The 16,955-nt window shown below is 56.9% G+C and overlaps 1 protein-coding gene across 2 annotated transcripts in view; it reads right to left on the bottom strand.

Moving 5' to 3' along the window:
• Window positions 1–16,955, bottom strand: part of TBC1D22A (TBC1 domain family member 22A) — a 318,127-nt gene that overhangs the window by 276,414 nt on the left and 24,758 nt on the right. For both annotated transcript variants that reach the window (XM_040637731.1, XM_040637730.1), the window contains exon 4: window positions 14,696–14,872. In XM_040637731.1, the coding sequence (XP_040493665.1) occupies window positions 14,696–14,872 (177 nt within the window). The remainder of the gene's footprint in view (window positions 1–14,695; window positions 14,873–16,955) is intronic.

Raw genomic sequence — 16,955 nt, 5'->3', positions numbered from 1 at the left:
CGTTCAAAGCACGGCTAATTCACTTGCTGTTGAATCTCAGAGTGTCACCCATACATTGTCACTTTCAGCCCTACAGCAGGATTATCACAAGGGAACAGAAGCCAGATTAACCTCCCCAAAGCACAGTTCTAATCAGTCCACTCCCCTACCCAAAAACTTTCCGTGGCTCCCAATTACCCACGGAATAGTCTATGTGTCAGAGTCTCAGGCCTGCATCGATTCCTTGCTTTTACCGATAAGGAAACTGACCAAGTAACTACAAGGTCTGACGGTGGCAGAGGCAGGATTGGAACCCAAGATCTCCGCATCTCCTCTCCAGGGCCCATTCTTTCCACCACGCCACGGCTGCCTCAAAACCACTTGCCTTGGTTCCGAGATCCGGCCCCACCTGCACTGCCGGCTTTTCCTAGCACTGCGTTCTTCCAAAAGCCATCAGTCCCGCGGTGCGGCAGGCTGAACGCAGCCTCCCTCAGACGCGCCTGGCTTCGAGCGCCGGCTGCGCTGGCTGGCTGACCCTGAGACACTGGCGTCACCCCCACAGTCTCTAGGAGGAGCAGGTGCGTGTGCTCACACCCAGCTCCACCGGGGCCAGCAATGCAGCTTCCGCAAACACGTGGACATCACTGCTCAGCCTCCGCCTCCACGCCCCGTCCCTCGACGATGTGCCTGCGCTCGTCCCTCCGCCTGCCACGGCCTCACCCCATCTCTGGCTACTGAAGTCACACCCATAAGACAAGACCCACCCACAAACACCGGGTCTCTGGACCCTACAGAGCCCACATCGAGGACACGTCACCTTCCAGCATGGGAAGGTACTTGCCGACCACCTGTGAAATGTCTGAAGGATGAACGGCAGGATAGGGGGCCTTGCTTGCTTTCCCCTACAGCCCCTCTGCTGCCCGACCACGGAGGCTGTCCCCCCACCATCTCCTCCCAGGCCTTCCTGGCCAGCCCAGTGACAGGCACCTTTCCAGGTGGCCTCAGAGACCACCCAGCAACTGCACCTGGCCACAACAAGCTCACTGTATATCCGGACACCGACCATCCACCATCCACAGGAACCTGAGGTCAGCTCAGTGCCCTGCACCCAGGGTGCTTGGTAACGAGTCATGGCCTGGACCACAGCCAAGTGACCAAACCCTGATACACAACCCAGCATGGACATGCTCCCTGGAGGCCAAAAGCCACCAAGGCCGGTTGCAGGTCACACCATAGCCTGGGGATGCCAGCAGCCCTGCCCCACCCCCTTCAGAGCAGATCAGGGATAAAATCTCCCTTCCTTAAGGTCAACCTTGTCCTCCAGAGGCCAACCAAGAAGCACCAGGAAGTGTTTCAGAAGTGTTGTGTGCAGATGGGTTCCTCCCCCCTGCCGGACCACACGGCTCCCACCACCTACCACCGTGCCCCGCACACACGGTTCTGAGCCGCTAGTGTGATCCTGAGACCAGCGGTACAAAGCGGGTGCACCTTAGCAGCCCCAAGTACTCACATGTGAGCAAGAGGTCACGGAGCTGACATGGCCCTTTCTCCCAGAGAGAATTCCACCCTGAATCGAGTAACACCTCACCACGGGGCACACTTGAACAGAAGCAACCCAAGGATCGTGGGAAGAGCTCTCTCTTCAGCTGATACAAGAATAAAAATCCCCAATTCTGTAATTGCTGTTATACAAAAAAAAACTTCCGATGACTACATTTCTGGTCATCCTTCGGCACCAAGAATATTTTAGGTGATGGTAACACAACATTGTGAATGTACTAAATGCTACTGAATTGTCACCTCAACATGGTTCACTGTATGTTATGTGAACTTCACTTGATTTAAAAAAAAGGATATTTTCCTTGAAAACGCGATGATCTTTATGCCATCTAACATTTGTGAATAAAAAGGTGGCCGTGCATATGTACTAAACACCATCTGCTCTCAGGCGCCCTGATACGCGCCGAGCGAGAACAAGAGCACAGGAGGTGAGCGAGTGCACCGCGTTTCTAGTCCACAAAGAACCGGGGGAGGAACCCGTCTGCACACAACACTTCTGAGAGCAGAGGACGAGGAGGGGCTGCTGGCCTGGGGAGGAAAGGAGACTGATCTGTCATCACGTGAGCCCTTAGCGACCACTGGCCGTTTTAACACTATTAATTTTTTTAAAAATTAGTAAACAGAAAATAAAAATAAAGATTACCAGTTCCCAAACTTTAAGTGACAAACCCTTGTGTGTTCTTCCCCCTCCTCCTCCAGAACAGCAAGAACATTTCTGTTAGTGTAAATTCTATTACGTATTTTGAATACTTACATTAAATGTCTAGATTTTGATTAGACACATAAATTAAATGCTGACTTAGATATGCAATTTTAATAAAAATTTTAAGTAAAGATCGTTTTCAAAACATCATACAGCCATTAAAAATGATGGTTATGAAGATTGTAGCAACGTGGCAGAGACTTATGACATATTAACTGGAAGAAAAAAAAGATAACAAATCTGTCTCTGTTCTCACCGCCTCTATGGGGAAGAAAACGCTGGGGGAAGGAGGCAGACGGAAAAGAAGGCGACCCAAGCCAGGAGGGCAGCCCCCCACGGGCTAGGTGCTACAGTAACCCCTTCTCGCGGATTAGCTCATCAAGTCTCCCAAACCGTGTGGACACAACGTGTCATCACATCCATTTTACAGAGAAGAAACTAAAGCTCAAAGAAGCTTAAAAAAAAACAAACCACTGCAGCAGCTACCCTGCTAGTGAACAGCAAACTCACCCAGGACCCCGGTGGGGGGGAGGGCGCTCCCGCTTCCCGTACCCGTGGTCCCCGTGGCCCGCGTGGCCCCGAGGGTCAGCGGAGGCAGCAGGCGGCCAGCGTGGCTCTTCCCCTTCCGGAACGTGCAGACTCTTCCTTCTAGGACCTCAGACAGATACACGGTCACACCGTGGGTTTAAAAGGCTTTCAAAGGGGGCGCCTGGGTGGCACAGCGGTTAAGCGTCTGCCTTCGGCTCAGGGCGTGATCCCGGCGATCCGGGATCGAGCCCCACATCAGGCTCTTCCGCTATGAGCCTGCTTCTTCCTCTCCCACTCCCCCTGCTTGTGTTCCCTCTCTCGCTGGCTGTCTCTCTCTCTGTTGAATAAATAAATAAAATCTTTAAAAAAAAAAAAATAAAAAAAAAATAAAAGGCTTTCAAAGATATCCTTACCTAATTTTCTTAGAATAACTCATCCCAAGAAAACGACATTGGTTTTTTTAAGCATTTTAAGCAAACCTGAACTTTTTCCCTTAAGGAACAATTTGAACATAGTCTGAGATTTTACCAGAAAGCCTTCCATTTATATTAATATCAAGAGTTGGCTAAAAACCAAACCAAAGCCTTACCTGGCACCGTTGTCAGTCCTCACAATAAATTTGGGATAAAGGTGATTTTCCTCCCCTCCTTCCACAAAGCCCAGCATGTTCTTTATTCTTGCTAACTGACTTCAAGTTTAACTTCCTCCCCGTGTTAAATCCAGCCGCAATGCCAAACTGGATTATTTTTCATCTCCCAAGCCTTGCATTTCTACTCATTAGACATCTCTCCCTATTTTCTTACTTCAACCACAGAGGATTTAATCCTGTATCAAATCTCTAACAGGGAGTTTGGGGCTCCTGGTGTGCACAGGGAGCTAAGCGGCGTGCAGGACGAAGGACGTCAGGTTGAAGTCCAAGGACTGTGGGTGCCGCTGGCTCCGACCTCAGGCACCCCCTCCTCCTTCACCGCATCTGTTTCCTCATCTGCAAAACCAGGATCATGGGGGGCTGCCGGCTCCATCTGTCACTTAGGGTCAACACCAAACCCTGAGGTATTGTCATGGCAAAGAGCTTTACAAACAAAGGCCATCACCCTTGCAGTGACCAAGGAGTGCCATGACTCGCAAAGCCAACAGCTGCCACAGACAGCGCCTCTGGCTCCCAAAAGCCACGTGTTAAACGCGGACTCCCCGTGGGATGGTGTTTGGAGGAGGGGCCTTCAGGAGGTGAGTGGGTCCCGAGGGCGGAGCCCCTTGAATGGGATTAGCGCCCCTATAAAAAAGACCCCTATAAAAGAGCTGCATCCCCACGCCTGCCACGGGAGGACACCGCGAGAAGGTGCCAAGTGTGAACCCAGAAGCGGGTCTGTACCACACACCGAATCTGCCGGCACCTGGACCTTGCACGTCAGCCTCCAGAACTATGAGAAACCAGTGCCCATTACTAGACGCCCCCAGTCTGCGGCCTTCTGTTCCAGCAGCCGGAATGGACTCAGATAACGGCACCGTCACCCCTATGTGAGAGCTGCACCTCTTCCCTTTAATGTACCGAAACCCAGAAACCCACCAGGCTCAGAAGCCGCTTGGAGCCAAGCGGCACCTGGAGCCCGGAGCTGGGTGGACACACGTCCTCGGCAAGGGTTCCCGACTCCACGATCACCAACATGCGCCTAGCAGGCCACCATTCCAGACCCCGGGGTGACCTGCCTGTCACAGACACCACCTCCTCCGCCTAGGCTCCTGTCACTTCTCCCTCGGGCTGAGGGGAGCAGCTCACCATTACACCCAGAGCCCCCAGGGGTTCAAAGTTCATTAGCACCTTTCCTAAGTTAACATGTGTTGACAGGGGCGCCTGGGTGGCACAGTGGTTAAGCGTCTGCCTTCAGCTCAGGTCGTGATCCTGGCGTTATGGGATCGAGCCCCACATCAGGCTCCTCTGCTGTGAGCCTGCTTCTTCCTCTCCCACTCCTCCTGCTTGTGTTCCCTCTCTCGCTGGCTATCTCTATCTCTGTCGAATAAATAAATAAAATCTTTAAAAAAAAAAAAAAAAAACATGTGTTGACAGCCATCCTGAGCCTGACTTTCTTCTCGGCTCCTTGTAGCAGTTCTCATCATCGGGGGTCACTATTTTCATAACAGATTCCAAGAAACACAAACCATCTTCAAACAAAAATATCACTTTCTTTGCAGAGCTAGACACTTGGCTTGCAATGGTCTGTGGCCCTTCAGAGTCTCAGCAACGTTTCGGGGAACAAAGCCGACACCAAGGAGAGCTCATTTTAATCTCTGTGTCTGCCTGCGAACGTCAGAGTGTGCCCATCCGCTCCCTCCACACCCAACAGTCTGCATAAGCAAGGCAATTCAAGCATTCTCCGGGTCTCTACTCTGCATCAGGCACCGGCTTAGACCGCAGTACACAGCCCCGGACCTCAAGGAACTAGCGATCCGCAGAGGTGACATATACCCCGCGATCTATCTGAGTGGCAAACACGGTGGCTGTCTCCCCAGTCCATCTCCTCCGTCATCCCTGCTACCAGAGCCCGTTTCAAATTGCCACCGACTGAGCCCACATGAGCTATTTACTTGTCAGGGTCCCCGCAGCTACGGATTGACATGGGACCCAGCTCTAGTCAAACTCCTTCCTGGGAATACAGACGCTTTGGCGACTGCCCTTCACCGCACATGAGATGATGACCGCCATCTCATAGCCATGAGCTGAGACCCTTAATGACACGACAGTGAACCAATGCCAACAGCTACCTACCCCCCGCCATCTTGCTGAGAAAAATAAACCCCTACTTGTTTAAAAGTCCCCGAGTCTGATTTTCTGTTACCTGCAGCCAACACAAACGCTCGCCGATACCCTTCAACACGAGGCAACCCATGTCAGCGGTTAACCAAAGATGCGGATCACTACCACGGGGACGCCCTCCAGCACTGTTTCCCGAGACCTCACCTGGACCAGTCGCTGGTCCCTGGAAAACGAGGGCAGGTGACTCACTGTCTGGCGGGAAGACGGACGTAACTCACCCTCGATGAGAGGCAGAAAGCACCAGGAGCAACGTCACAAGCCCGGAGCGCTGCAGAGAGCACGGAGCAGTTCACCCCTTGCACGGTCCCCCCTTCCCTTCTCTCCCCCTTGCACACAACACAGGCTCCCTGGTCTCCCCACTGCCCAAGAACTCACCCAGCATCCTAATCTACAAAAGAAAGTATCAGAGAGAAAAGACAAACATATCAAAGATTGATTTTTAAGACTGCTACTTTAAAACCGTAAAGGAGACTCACAAACATTTTTTTTAACATTTGCTTTTAAGATTACGCACAGAAACCCATCATTCAATAGAGTTCCCTGAACGAGCCCTGAAAGGTCTCCTATCAAACTGAGCGTTTACTCTGCCCAGATACTGAAGCAAATACTTCCTTTCACCGAATCACACTCAGTCTGGTGTGTCTCAGGCTGACTGCCACTGCAGGTCACTCTAACCCCACAGCCAGTGGCGAACCCGTGGTGCCCTGGGGCTGGGGGCAGCGAGTCCTCGGGGCCCTCCCGCTCCCGTCCCAGGCCCAGGAGGCTACCATGGGTGCAGGGGACACGACACGGAGAGCACCGCGGCAGACCGACCGCAGCATGTCAGCACGTGCACACAGTGGCCATCCCAAGCCCAGGAGGCCGCCGCGGGTGCAGGGGACACGACACGGAGAGCACCGCGGCAGACCGACCGCAGCATGTCAGCACGTGCACACAGTGGCCATCCCAAGCCCAGGAGGCCGCCGCGGGTGCAGGGGACACGACACGGAGAGCACCGCGGCAGACCGACCGCAGCACGTCAGCACGTGCACACAGTGGCCATCCCAAGCCCAGGAGGCCGCCGCGGGTGCAGGGGACACAACACGGAGAGCACCGCAGCAGACCGACCGTGGCACGTCAGCACGTGCACACAGTGGCCATTTTGGTTTGTTGGTTTTATTTCTCTAAGTCCCAACAACATCCAACAGCATCTCTAAGTTCCAGTGCTCACAGAGGTGCTGGGGGGGAAATGAAGTGGAGGCAGGAGTGTACACGGCCCCTGGCCGGGTGGGGAGGAGGGGCGAGAGGGGGCCCACACCCGGCAAAGGCTCCGGAGGCAGCAGGCGGTGGGTCGGGAGGCGGATGGGCAGAGAACGGAGAGAGCACATAGTGTGAACACTGTCCGCGGCGAAAGGAAGCAGGGTACACCGCTGAGCCGTCATTTGGACATTAGGAATTACTTGCTGCGTAATTGCTTTTAAAGAAACAAAACCAGAGACGGAGGACTGTGTGCCCCGACGAAGGGGAGAAGCATCTAACAGTTGCTGAGCAACGCCAAGGACGAGTGTCCACTACGGGACACTCCTGGGCCGGGCACCGAGGACACGGCAGTGCCCGGCCCTCCTGGAGGGATGAGGCCGCAAAAACAAGCAAACGGACAAGTGGGCAGAGGGTGAAGGGGGCTCTGCAGGAAAACAAAGCCGGCTGAGGAGGGAACGAAGAGGGTCAGGCGTTCTGGGGCGGGCAGGACACGCTGCGGCCGCCCGTGGCTCGGTCAGGAGAGCCACGTGACGTGGTGACGTGTGAACAGCGACCTGGAGGAAGTGAGTCATGCAGAAATCCAGGGCAGAGGGACGGCAGCGCAGAGGCCCTGGGCATGGACGTGCTGGTATGTTCCGGAAATGGCAGAACTCAGCGAGGGGGGGGAAGGGAGGAGATGAGGCACAGAGGGATGGGGCAGGTCCTGCCGGGCCTTCAAGGCTGCCATCAGGCCTATGGCTGGCCCTCTGAGTGAAACGGGAGCCCTGGATGGCTTTGCAAAGTAGCTGATCTCGTTCTCATTTCCAGAGGATCACAGACGCTGCGTGCAGCACGGCCTTGGGCACAGGGGTTTGCCGGAGGCCTGGTGAGGAGGCCACTGTCACCAGGCGAGAGGTGGTGGCCTGAGGCAGGGCGTGGGGCAGAGGTGCTGGCCATACGAAGCCAAAGAGATGCGGTGACTGATGGGCAGCGGGGGCTGGGCGAAGACAGCGGAGAGTGACGGGCAGGGGGAGCCACATGTGCAGAGATGAGGGACAGCACAGCAGGGCACTGGGTCAGGGGGAGAAACTGGGGTCTTGTGAATTCAACTCAGCTGACACCTTTAACCCAAAAACCACCTTTAAAAATAGATGACCTGCTTAAAAACAAGCTCCGCTCGGGTATGTTCCCTAAGAAAGGTGCCCTGCCCGCGTCCCTGTGGACTTGAGAGAAAGGCTACAGAGAGAACCGAACATGGGGGCACTGCAGGAGGGCCAGGTGAAAGGTGCAGACGCGGATGGGACTGGACAAGGCCAAGGAACCCAGGCCCACGGGCTCTGGCCAACCGGCCACGCCCCGTGTCACAGAGAGGGATGGGGACCCCAGGGCAGCCCACGGCCTTCACCTGTCCACACGGTCAGAAGGTGCAGCCCAGCACACGGACATCTGGGACCCCGAGAGCCGGGGGCTGTGAGAACAGCACCGGCAAAGCCCTGCGCCTTCACTCCCACCCCAGCGCGGGCTGCGCTCCCGAGCCGCAGGCAGGCTTCACAGACGCGGCGGTCTCAGACATGCAGCAGCCCTCTTCTCCAAGCTTCTCTGTTTCGCTAAAAGTACCTTTTCCTCAAACCATAGAAATGAGATAAAACTGGGCCTTCCAAAGGCACCGCCCACACCTCCTGACAGCCTGAGTGGGCAATCACGACTCTTCCCCTCGTGACACTCCCAGTTACTTCCCGAAAGCCCCACTGGCACCACGGGGTCAAGAACCACACTGTCCACACCGCAGATAAAAAGGGCATGCGACAGGCCAGCTGAATCAGTAGGTCAAAATGCATTCAGCCAACGAGAGGGGGTGGGATGGAGAGAATACTGAGCAGGGTGGGAGAAGGGGAGGGAGGCAAAGGCACAGGAGTAGGAGGGAGGGGGAGAGAGGAGCAGGAGTGAGGGGAGGAGGGGAGAGGAGCAGAGGCCAATGTGGGAGCAGGGCAGCAGTGGGGAAAGGAGGAGGAGGGGTGAAGTGGGGGGAGGAAAAGAGCGGAGGGAGGAAGTGGAGGGTAGGAGAGGAGCGGGGGAGGAGGGAACAGGAGGAGGGGAGGGGTGGGGCAGGGCAGGGGAGAGGAGAGGAGCATCACTTCTCGGAGACCAGCAGGTGGCCAGCCAGGCCTGAACACTGAGCACACAGAGGGCACTGCTGCTCCGGGGGCTGCATGAAGCACAAAGACCACGTGGTCCTTAGTTTCCTCTCCCTGGGGTCTTTGCTCTCTGGTAGCTCCAGGTGACGCCCGGGATTACAGTCCAAGTACCAGTCCTCCCCAAGAAGATTCCAGGGAAAGACAGAGTTAGCTGGAGCTCTCACATTCTAGCTTCCTCAGAGCCCACCACCTCAGGTCCTGGGTGCAGGTGCACACACAGCCAACAGGGCCTCGCAGTCACCATGCAGCAGGGGCGGCAGGGCTGGCGCCTGGCCACCGGAGGGCAACGCTGGGCGCAGCCAGTCCACCGCCAGTACCCGAGGGAGCAGGAGTGCCCTCCTGGCCACAGCGCCTTCAGAGGCGTCCGGCGATGTCCAAGACAAGCCCTCTGCTTCAGGCTCTCTGACGAGGCCCTCAGAAATGAAAAGGGCCCCTCCCTCCTCAGGCCCCGAAGACCATGGCAAAGGCTGGAGCCTGTGTCCCGAACCAGCTCCCATCCCGCGTGGCCCTCCCTGTGGGGCCGCAGGGCCCGCCCGCTGCACCTGACTTAACCTCCTCGGCCGCAGACCAGGCTGAGACTCCCGCCTGGAGCAGACACCTGCTTGTCCGGACCCGGGGACAGTGTGCGCACAATCGGACCTGCCTGATCGTTCAATGCTCTTACCTACTGAGCATCCCCTGCGTAGCCCCGCCGGCCTTAAACGTGTTCACACGCTCCTGCTAGCCCACGGTGGGGCCAAATCCGCTGACACAAAGCCCAGCCCACAGTGAAGGGTTGAACAGCTCATGTCACCTACTGAACACTGTACAGCATGGGTGCCGGCGAATCGCTGCTGACCCTCGTGATGGCGAGGCCGACCGGGAGCTGCAGCCGCTGTCCCGCATCACAGGAGAGGAGCACACCGTGATCACTGGCCTGGGGAAACCCAAACTCAAATGCCAAGCACAATGTCTACTGGATGCGTATCGCTTTCACACCGTCGTAAAGTCGAGCCATCGCAAATCGGGGACTGTCTGTGTCTATAAATATGCACATAACGCATCGTAGCCAGCAAGCAGTGAGGACCCAAAACGGCAGCAACCATGGAATTACTTAGCCATGCTGCCTTCCCCGGCTCTGTGCCACAAGTCCCTGATTTTGTGTCCCCAGTGAAATGACACTCCTCTGTGTGCACCAGAGGCCCCCTCCTTACAGCCTCCCACTGGGCCATCGTGGCCTCCCTTGCTCCTCAGTCTACCCAGTTTCGTGTCCAACCTGCTGCCAGGCCCCCCGGCCTGCCTGCAGCCCCCAGGAAAGCAACCGCCGCACCCACCCACCCCCAGCCCACACCCTCGGCCTCTTCCCCAGTCTACTACCCTACTTTCTTCTGGGCCCTTCCATCCCTCCCCCTCCACACTCCCAAGTGGCTGCCCATGGACCCAGCCCCAGCCTGAGGCTGCTGGAGACACCCTGGCCTGAAGTCTTCCACGGCTCTTCAAGCTTCCACAGAGAAACAACCACTTTCAGATGCCCTGTGCCAAGCTTTGCTTCCCTGGTTCCAAACCTCCCAGAGGCTTCATGCTGAGCTCCTTCTTATGGCCTTCAGAGCCCTCAGGACCTGCCCCTTCCTGCTTGCTGGCCTCTGCCCCCTCCCGTCCCCTCCCCCAGCAGGCCTGGGCCTCAGCAGCTGCTTCCGGTCCTCAAGCATGGGAGCCCTGTCGCAGCACTGGCCGCCCCCTGGAAGGCTCCTCCCCACCTTCCACTCCATCTTGAACTAAGATACCTACTCCAAGGGTCTTGGCTGGCTGCTCACCTACAGCAGCACCCACCTGGTTTTGTTCTCTGCGTGTGCCCTAGCACCTCTGGGAGTTTCTGGAGTACTGAGTGTGCGCGTGTGTATGCCCGCCTGTCTCCTCACACCAGAACGTCAGCTCCTGGAGAGCAGGGCCTGGGGGTCTGGTTCCCTGTTTCTCTCCAGTGCCTATACCAACAGCAAGCGCCCAACGAATCCCGGTTGAAGGAGTAAGCCCTGTGGGCACTTTCCATAAATGACCTCCCGGCCACAGGACCCTGCAAGGTGGGCCTCATTTCCCCAGTCACCTGCCTAGAGTGGCTCTCACAGAGCCAGGGCCTGGCACCAAGGCTGGACTGCCTCCCCTGCCACCACGGCCCCCCAGGGCTGTCCTCCAGCTGCAGGCCCTGAGGGGGCAGCTAACTCAACCTCACTTTCTAGAATGATCAGCTCCACAGACCCCCTCCCCCCAGAAAACCCCTCTCGTCCCCATCTCCCACCTAGGGCCAGACTGGTACTCAGGCAGGGGAGCTGGAACGAGACCGCGCACCCGGCCTCGCTGCCCCAGTAGTCACGGCTGAAGGCCCAGAGCCCCCGTGCCCTTGAGGCCGCACCACGCAGACGGGGCGGCTCCGCGGGCCTCCAGACGCGTGTTCTGCCCTCGGCCCAATCCCACTCCCACACACAGACGCACGCGATAAAAATGAACGCCTCCAAGTGTCATTTTCCTGGGCTTCAAAGCAGCAGCCTTTTGCACGAGTAAATATTGAGTCAATGCTAAGAGCAGAATGAGCTGTTAAGTTCTATTTGCTACTTTCATCCCCAGGCTCATAACAGAGCACAAGCTAAACAAAGAAAAACAGCTCTCCGCCGACGAGATGACATTCAGCAGGTAGAATCATTTCTGTGGGCACTTCTCACATCAGTGATTTGCTTCTCCAACATTGGCAAATATTTGCCACTTATGTCTTTTATGTAATGTGGAGATAATATATTCCACTGTCTTCCAAGGCTATCTTAAATGTCTTATAAAAACAGGCAATTTACTGGCTGTGTTTTCTCCTGCCACTAAATACAAATCCAGTAATTGTTTAACTTTGAAAGCTTTTTGGTGTGAGATTTGATACTTAAACAGAATGCTGAAGACAGAAAACACTCGTAATGCCACCAGCCCAACAAAAGAATCTTATTTTTACATGTTAACCTTTCCTCCTACCCATGCGAAGTAGCTTTCCCCACAAGTCCTGAAAGCTTTGTTCTTAAGTAGGACTTTAATGTCCACAAGTTAGTCCACTGACAAAGTCCACGAGAAGACTACTGGGGGCTCAGCTCCTGACCCGAAACTGCAATACCCATCAGCATAACCCATCTTCACCAACTACCTCCGTGCCCCCTACTGTCAGAAACAGCTTAACTCAACCAAGAGGACATGCGCAAACCACCTTGACCACACAGTGGCCACACAGTGACCACACAGTGACCACGTGCGACAGTGCTCTGAAAATCAAGGTAAAGGGTACACAGGCCAACACAAATGAGTATGGCAGATGACTAGCGCTGTTCAGCATTTACTGTGTGCGGGGCCCGCTCCTAAACATTCTATATGCATCCCCTCCCTGGGTGTGCACACGCAGCACAGCTAGTGCCACTGGGCAGGCGAACGAGGACCCCAGGAGCACTCCCAGGCTTGCTCCAGTCACGGGGATACAGAGCACTGCAGCCGCGCTCCCCGCCAGCAGTCGTCCTCAGAGCCTCCACCCTCCCCGCACTCTGGGACCTGGCCTCCCCGCACTGCCTCCAGGGCACAGGTATGTTGGCGGGCTGGAAAAGCAAGTGGCCAAGGGCCGTGCTCAAACCCCATGACTAGACTCCCTGACGCCCAATCCACCTGACTTTCCAGCGTCACGGTGAGACTTCCACCCCAGCCCCTCTCCCCGACCCCCATTTCAGGATGCTCGATGACCATCACTCGTCACCAGCGCGGGGTGAGGATCACAGGTCCAAGCCCGCTGCAAGGACACAAAGTTGGGAAGAAGCTAAATGCCGGTGAGGAGGGGCGGTAAAGGAGACCTGGGCGGCACAGCCCCATACAGGCCGGACGGGTCTCTAGCACCAGCACGGGAAAGACCTGTGAGGTTTAACACGGGGGGCAGAGCAGCACTGCCACGCATGTAGAGAAAGCAAGCAGACCATAAACATGAGCAGACCCCAAAGCGTCTCTCCACACACAACTTCGGAGTTACACAGGAAGACGGTCCCCACCCCGTGCAGGAAGTGACAGCCGCCATCTCCACCAGTCACCAGCGTTCACTCCTGAACGTGAGGACCCACCAGCTCCGTGGTCTCCCGCCACGATGACGGACAACACAAACCTCGTGGGTCACATCCCTGCCCAAAACGACCGGCCCGAATCTCGTCAGGAGAGCACAAGACAGCCCCCGCTGAGGGGCGCGGCCCAACAGCTGGCCTGCACCCCTCAAACGCCCCAACGCCCGAGAACACGGTGCACGGCTGCCGGGGAAGGCGGACCAGGAGAAAGACACAGGGACGTCACTGGACGACTGGCACGAAGTGAATGTGGACTGCGGATGAGCTAAGCGCACCATCTCGCCGTGAAATGTCCTGACTCTGATGACGGCCCTGTGATTGTGCGGACAGAGTGTCTCTGTGCTTAGAAAACACAGTGACGCTCTCAGGGGTCCAGGGATACGGTATCTCCAACGGACTCAAAGGGTCCGGGGAAAACATGCAGCACACGAACGCACACACACACACACACACACACAGAATGAAAATGGGCAAAGTGCAGACAACTGGTGAATTAATATATGACCTGCTTGTACGATTCTTGCAACTTTTGTGTAAATTTGCAATTACATCAAAACAAAAAGTTTAAAACGTCATGTGCGTCAACGGTCTCTGGAAGAAGACGCCAGAATCGCGTGAAGGAGGGAACGCAGGGCTGGGGGAGGAGAGCGACACATTTACCAAACATGCTCTCATGCTGCGTGATCGTGTTACACGTGCAGGAGCAAAACCATCAGGGAAATGAAAACCAAGAAACCCGCGGGAAAGAACCCCCTCTGCACCCGGAGGGGGAGCTGCACCCTCCCAGGGCCTGTCCTTCAGCTTCGGCCAGGCTCCGCCTCCGCTGGCCTCCCTGCCCCGCGGCCCATCCGCGTGCCTCATGCGCCACCTGCTGGCCGAGCGGGGCACTGCCGCTGAGGCACGCCAGCCCTCCGTGCCCCTCTGGCTCCTGCCCCTGCACCATGCGTGATCTCAAGAGCACGGCCACAGCCCCCCTTCCGGAGAGCTCCCGCATCCAGCAAGATGCCCGATGCTGCATGGCACTCCACAAAGATGAGACGTACAGAGGAAAGAACGTAGCTTCGAGGGGAACTCCAGCAGATGGACTTGGAGGTGAGCACACGCCTCAGAGCCTAGCGGCAGAGCAGCCCCGCAGCTATCGTGACCCACGAGAACCACACTGGTGACTGTACTGTCCCCTGCGGGCCTGCCCACCCAAGCCCCGCCTTGGCTCCCCGCGGTGCTCAGGACCTGTCACACACTTTACACACACCGAGGAAGGTGTAAAAGTCAGCAGCAGTCAGGACGCCGGTCACCAGCTCCGTGCCCCCACGGACACTCTGAAGAGCAGGGACGCCAATCTGGCTGGCCCTGAGGAGCAAACCCAGGGCAGCTCCAAGAAGCCAAAGGAGCTCAACTGGGGCATTAAGAAAAACAGAACAGAAAATACCAGAGCGATGGCCCTGGAAGCCCATCCCCAACACACAGCTAAAGTAAACCAAAGGACAAACAACTCATCTTTGTGACTCGCTGGCAGGGCAGCACAAACAGATCACCCTCTGACAAAGTAAACTACACGAGGAAGCGTGGGCACACATGCCCTCCGCCAGCAGGGACTCACCGAGGTCTGTGTTGGGACCAGCAAGAAGCTGCTTGAACTTGTCGAGCCGGGAGGCCTCTCGTTCACTTAACGCTGAGCTGCTGAGGGCGCTGGGGTCAGACGTCCCACCCATGGTGACCGTCACCGAGTGTGGGAGAGACTGGGAGCGCTGCAGAGGGACAGTGTCGCTGGCACCTTCTGTGGAGAGAGAGAGCAGGGGGTGAGGACGGCCTCCTGGACACCCCCAACCGCCATGTTCCCCAGGAAGAAGGCTCCCCCCTGCACCGCTTTCCCTTCGTGAATGCCACTGTGCCACAGCCGTCCCCGCCTCCCGTCACTGGGCAGGGCAGACCCACGTTACCGGGACAATAAAGCAAAACTAGTGAACACCCAAGAAGCGCACCAGCCTGACTGATAGACTGTTATTCACTGGGAAAATAGATACGCCCCACACGAAAGCAAAATGACAACCAAAAAACGCCAGACCACCTCAGGGCGCACCAACAGTCAGGGCTCCCCCAAAGCAAGTCTGCCCAGGTGACACCACCCAAGGATCTGCTGATGTACAGCAGGGATGACGGTGACTGTGGGGCTCACCTGGGCCTGAGCATGGAAGGAAGCCACCGAGTCACACATGGAGGGGCGTGAAGCCCACAAAGGCACTGAGGACTCTGCACCGCTTGGCTCTCCCCAGGCCCGGTGAGGGAGGTGGGCAGAGACCATCACCCAGAGAAAAAGCACAGGGAGCTAGAGCCCACTGCAAGCAGGGGAGGGGCAGCGGGCAGCAGGCCTGCCCAGCAACCCCCAGGCACCACCTACCACCATGCACAAAGGCCCTCCCGACTCTGCGACAGGGACACACAGGGCCGAGGTGAAACCGTGCATTAAATCCAGGAACCCGGGACCGGAGGAGCCACAGGGGAGGGCCCAAGGCCCAACGGTCACTCAGAAAGAGCCACCAGGGACCACCAAGGGGCCCGCAAGCAAAAGACAGGAACAGGCTGTACGCCCCCAGGTCTAAATACCCTCGAATGGTCACATCTTCCAAACCTGCAATTTAAAGTCAAGAGAAAAATCAACCCCAGGAGATGGGACGAGAAACAAACAAGGTGAAGAAATTCCGACTACCGGCCGCCGTCAGACTCCCACCGGCTCCATCCTTCCTGCAGAGCCAACTTGTTACCCTAAAAACAGGGCCCGGGAAAGGCTTCACACAGAAGCCCTCAGGCTACGAAGGAGCAAGGCGGCCCACGGCCTCTGGGCAGAGTCTGGCCCAGTTAAGCTTCCAGAAAAGCCTGGAGAAGTGGGCGTCGAGGTGAGAGCACCTCCGGGCCCCTCCTCAGGGCTGCCCCCTCACCTGCAGGAGGCCTGGGGTAGCGATGCTCGGCCCCGTCCTCCCCCCTCAGCATCTGTTAGTCCGCTGTGCAGCGTGGCTCTTCAGGAAAGACGAAGGGCAGGAGGAGCGGTCCCACGTTCTACCGCAGAACCCAGCCTGCTGGCTTTTACTTCTCTGCCGTCGTAGAGAGCGCCGGGGTGATCTGTTCCGACACGTAAGGACCACTTCATCCTGAGCAGAGCACCCATCCGGCCCCTCTGTAAACTGGGACCGGGGGCGGGGGGTTTGCAAGGCACGGTCATGCCCCCCACCCCCACCCCCACCCCGAGGAAGCTGGAAGGTCAACATCCAGGTCTCCCTGCTACTGTGAATGGAAAACACATCAGCGTCCCCCTCTGGGGCAGCCAGTGTCCACCCAGGACCCACTTGCAGCTCGGTCCCAGTCAGCGACAGAGCCAGTCCTCCCCTGGCCACGCCCACTGAGCCCTCCGCAGCCAAAGGCGCAGCCTCGCCACCATGCCAGTGGCACGTAGACCAAGCAAAGTGCATCTGGCTTCAGGTACAAAGGTACAGACTTCTCAGACGCTGATAAAGAAAGGACAGTCGAAAGGTAAGCAGGAGGCACGGGGAAGGCCAGCCTGAGAGACTCCACTGCAGTGTCCCTGAACTTTCAGGCCGCCATCGACCCAGGGCTGAAGGTCAAAGGCAAGGGCAGCCAGCAGAATCTGTGGACGCTGCGTGGGGTGACGTGAGCTCCCCACAGTGGCGCACCGTAAAGGGACAGGCACCCGACACAAATGCCGGCAGTGGCAAGGCAGGCAGAGCTCTAACCAGACCAGGCCCCGTGGAACACAGTGTCCAGAACTTTCCAAATGACACCACACTGCTCCTACGAGTAATCACATGAAGTGGCACTCACAGGTCCCTCACCTCAACAGAGGCCTG

Source organism: Ursus maritimus, unplaced genomic scaffold (assembly GCF_017311325.1).
Source record: "Ursus maritimus isolate PB19 unplaced genomic scaffold, ASM1731132v1 scaffold_21, whole genome shotgun sequence".
Classification (NCBI taxonomy): domain Eukaryota; kingdom Metazoa; phylum Chordata; class Mammalia; order Carnivora; family Ursidae; genus Ursus; species Ursus maritimus.
Note: the sequence above shows the minus strand (reverse complement) of the source record. Positions and strands in the feature narration are given on the sequence as shown.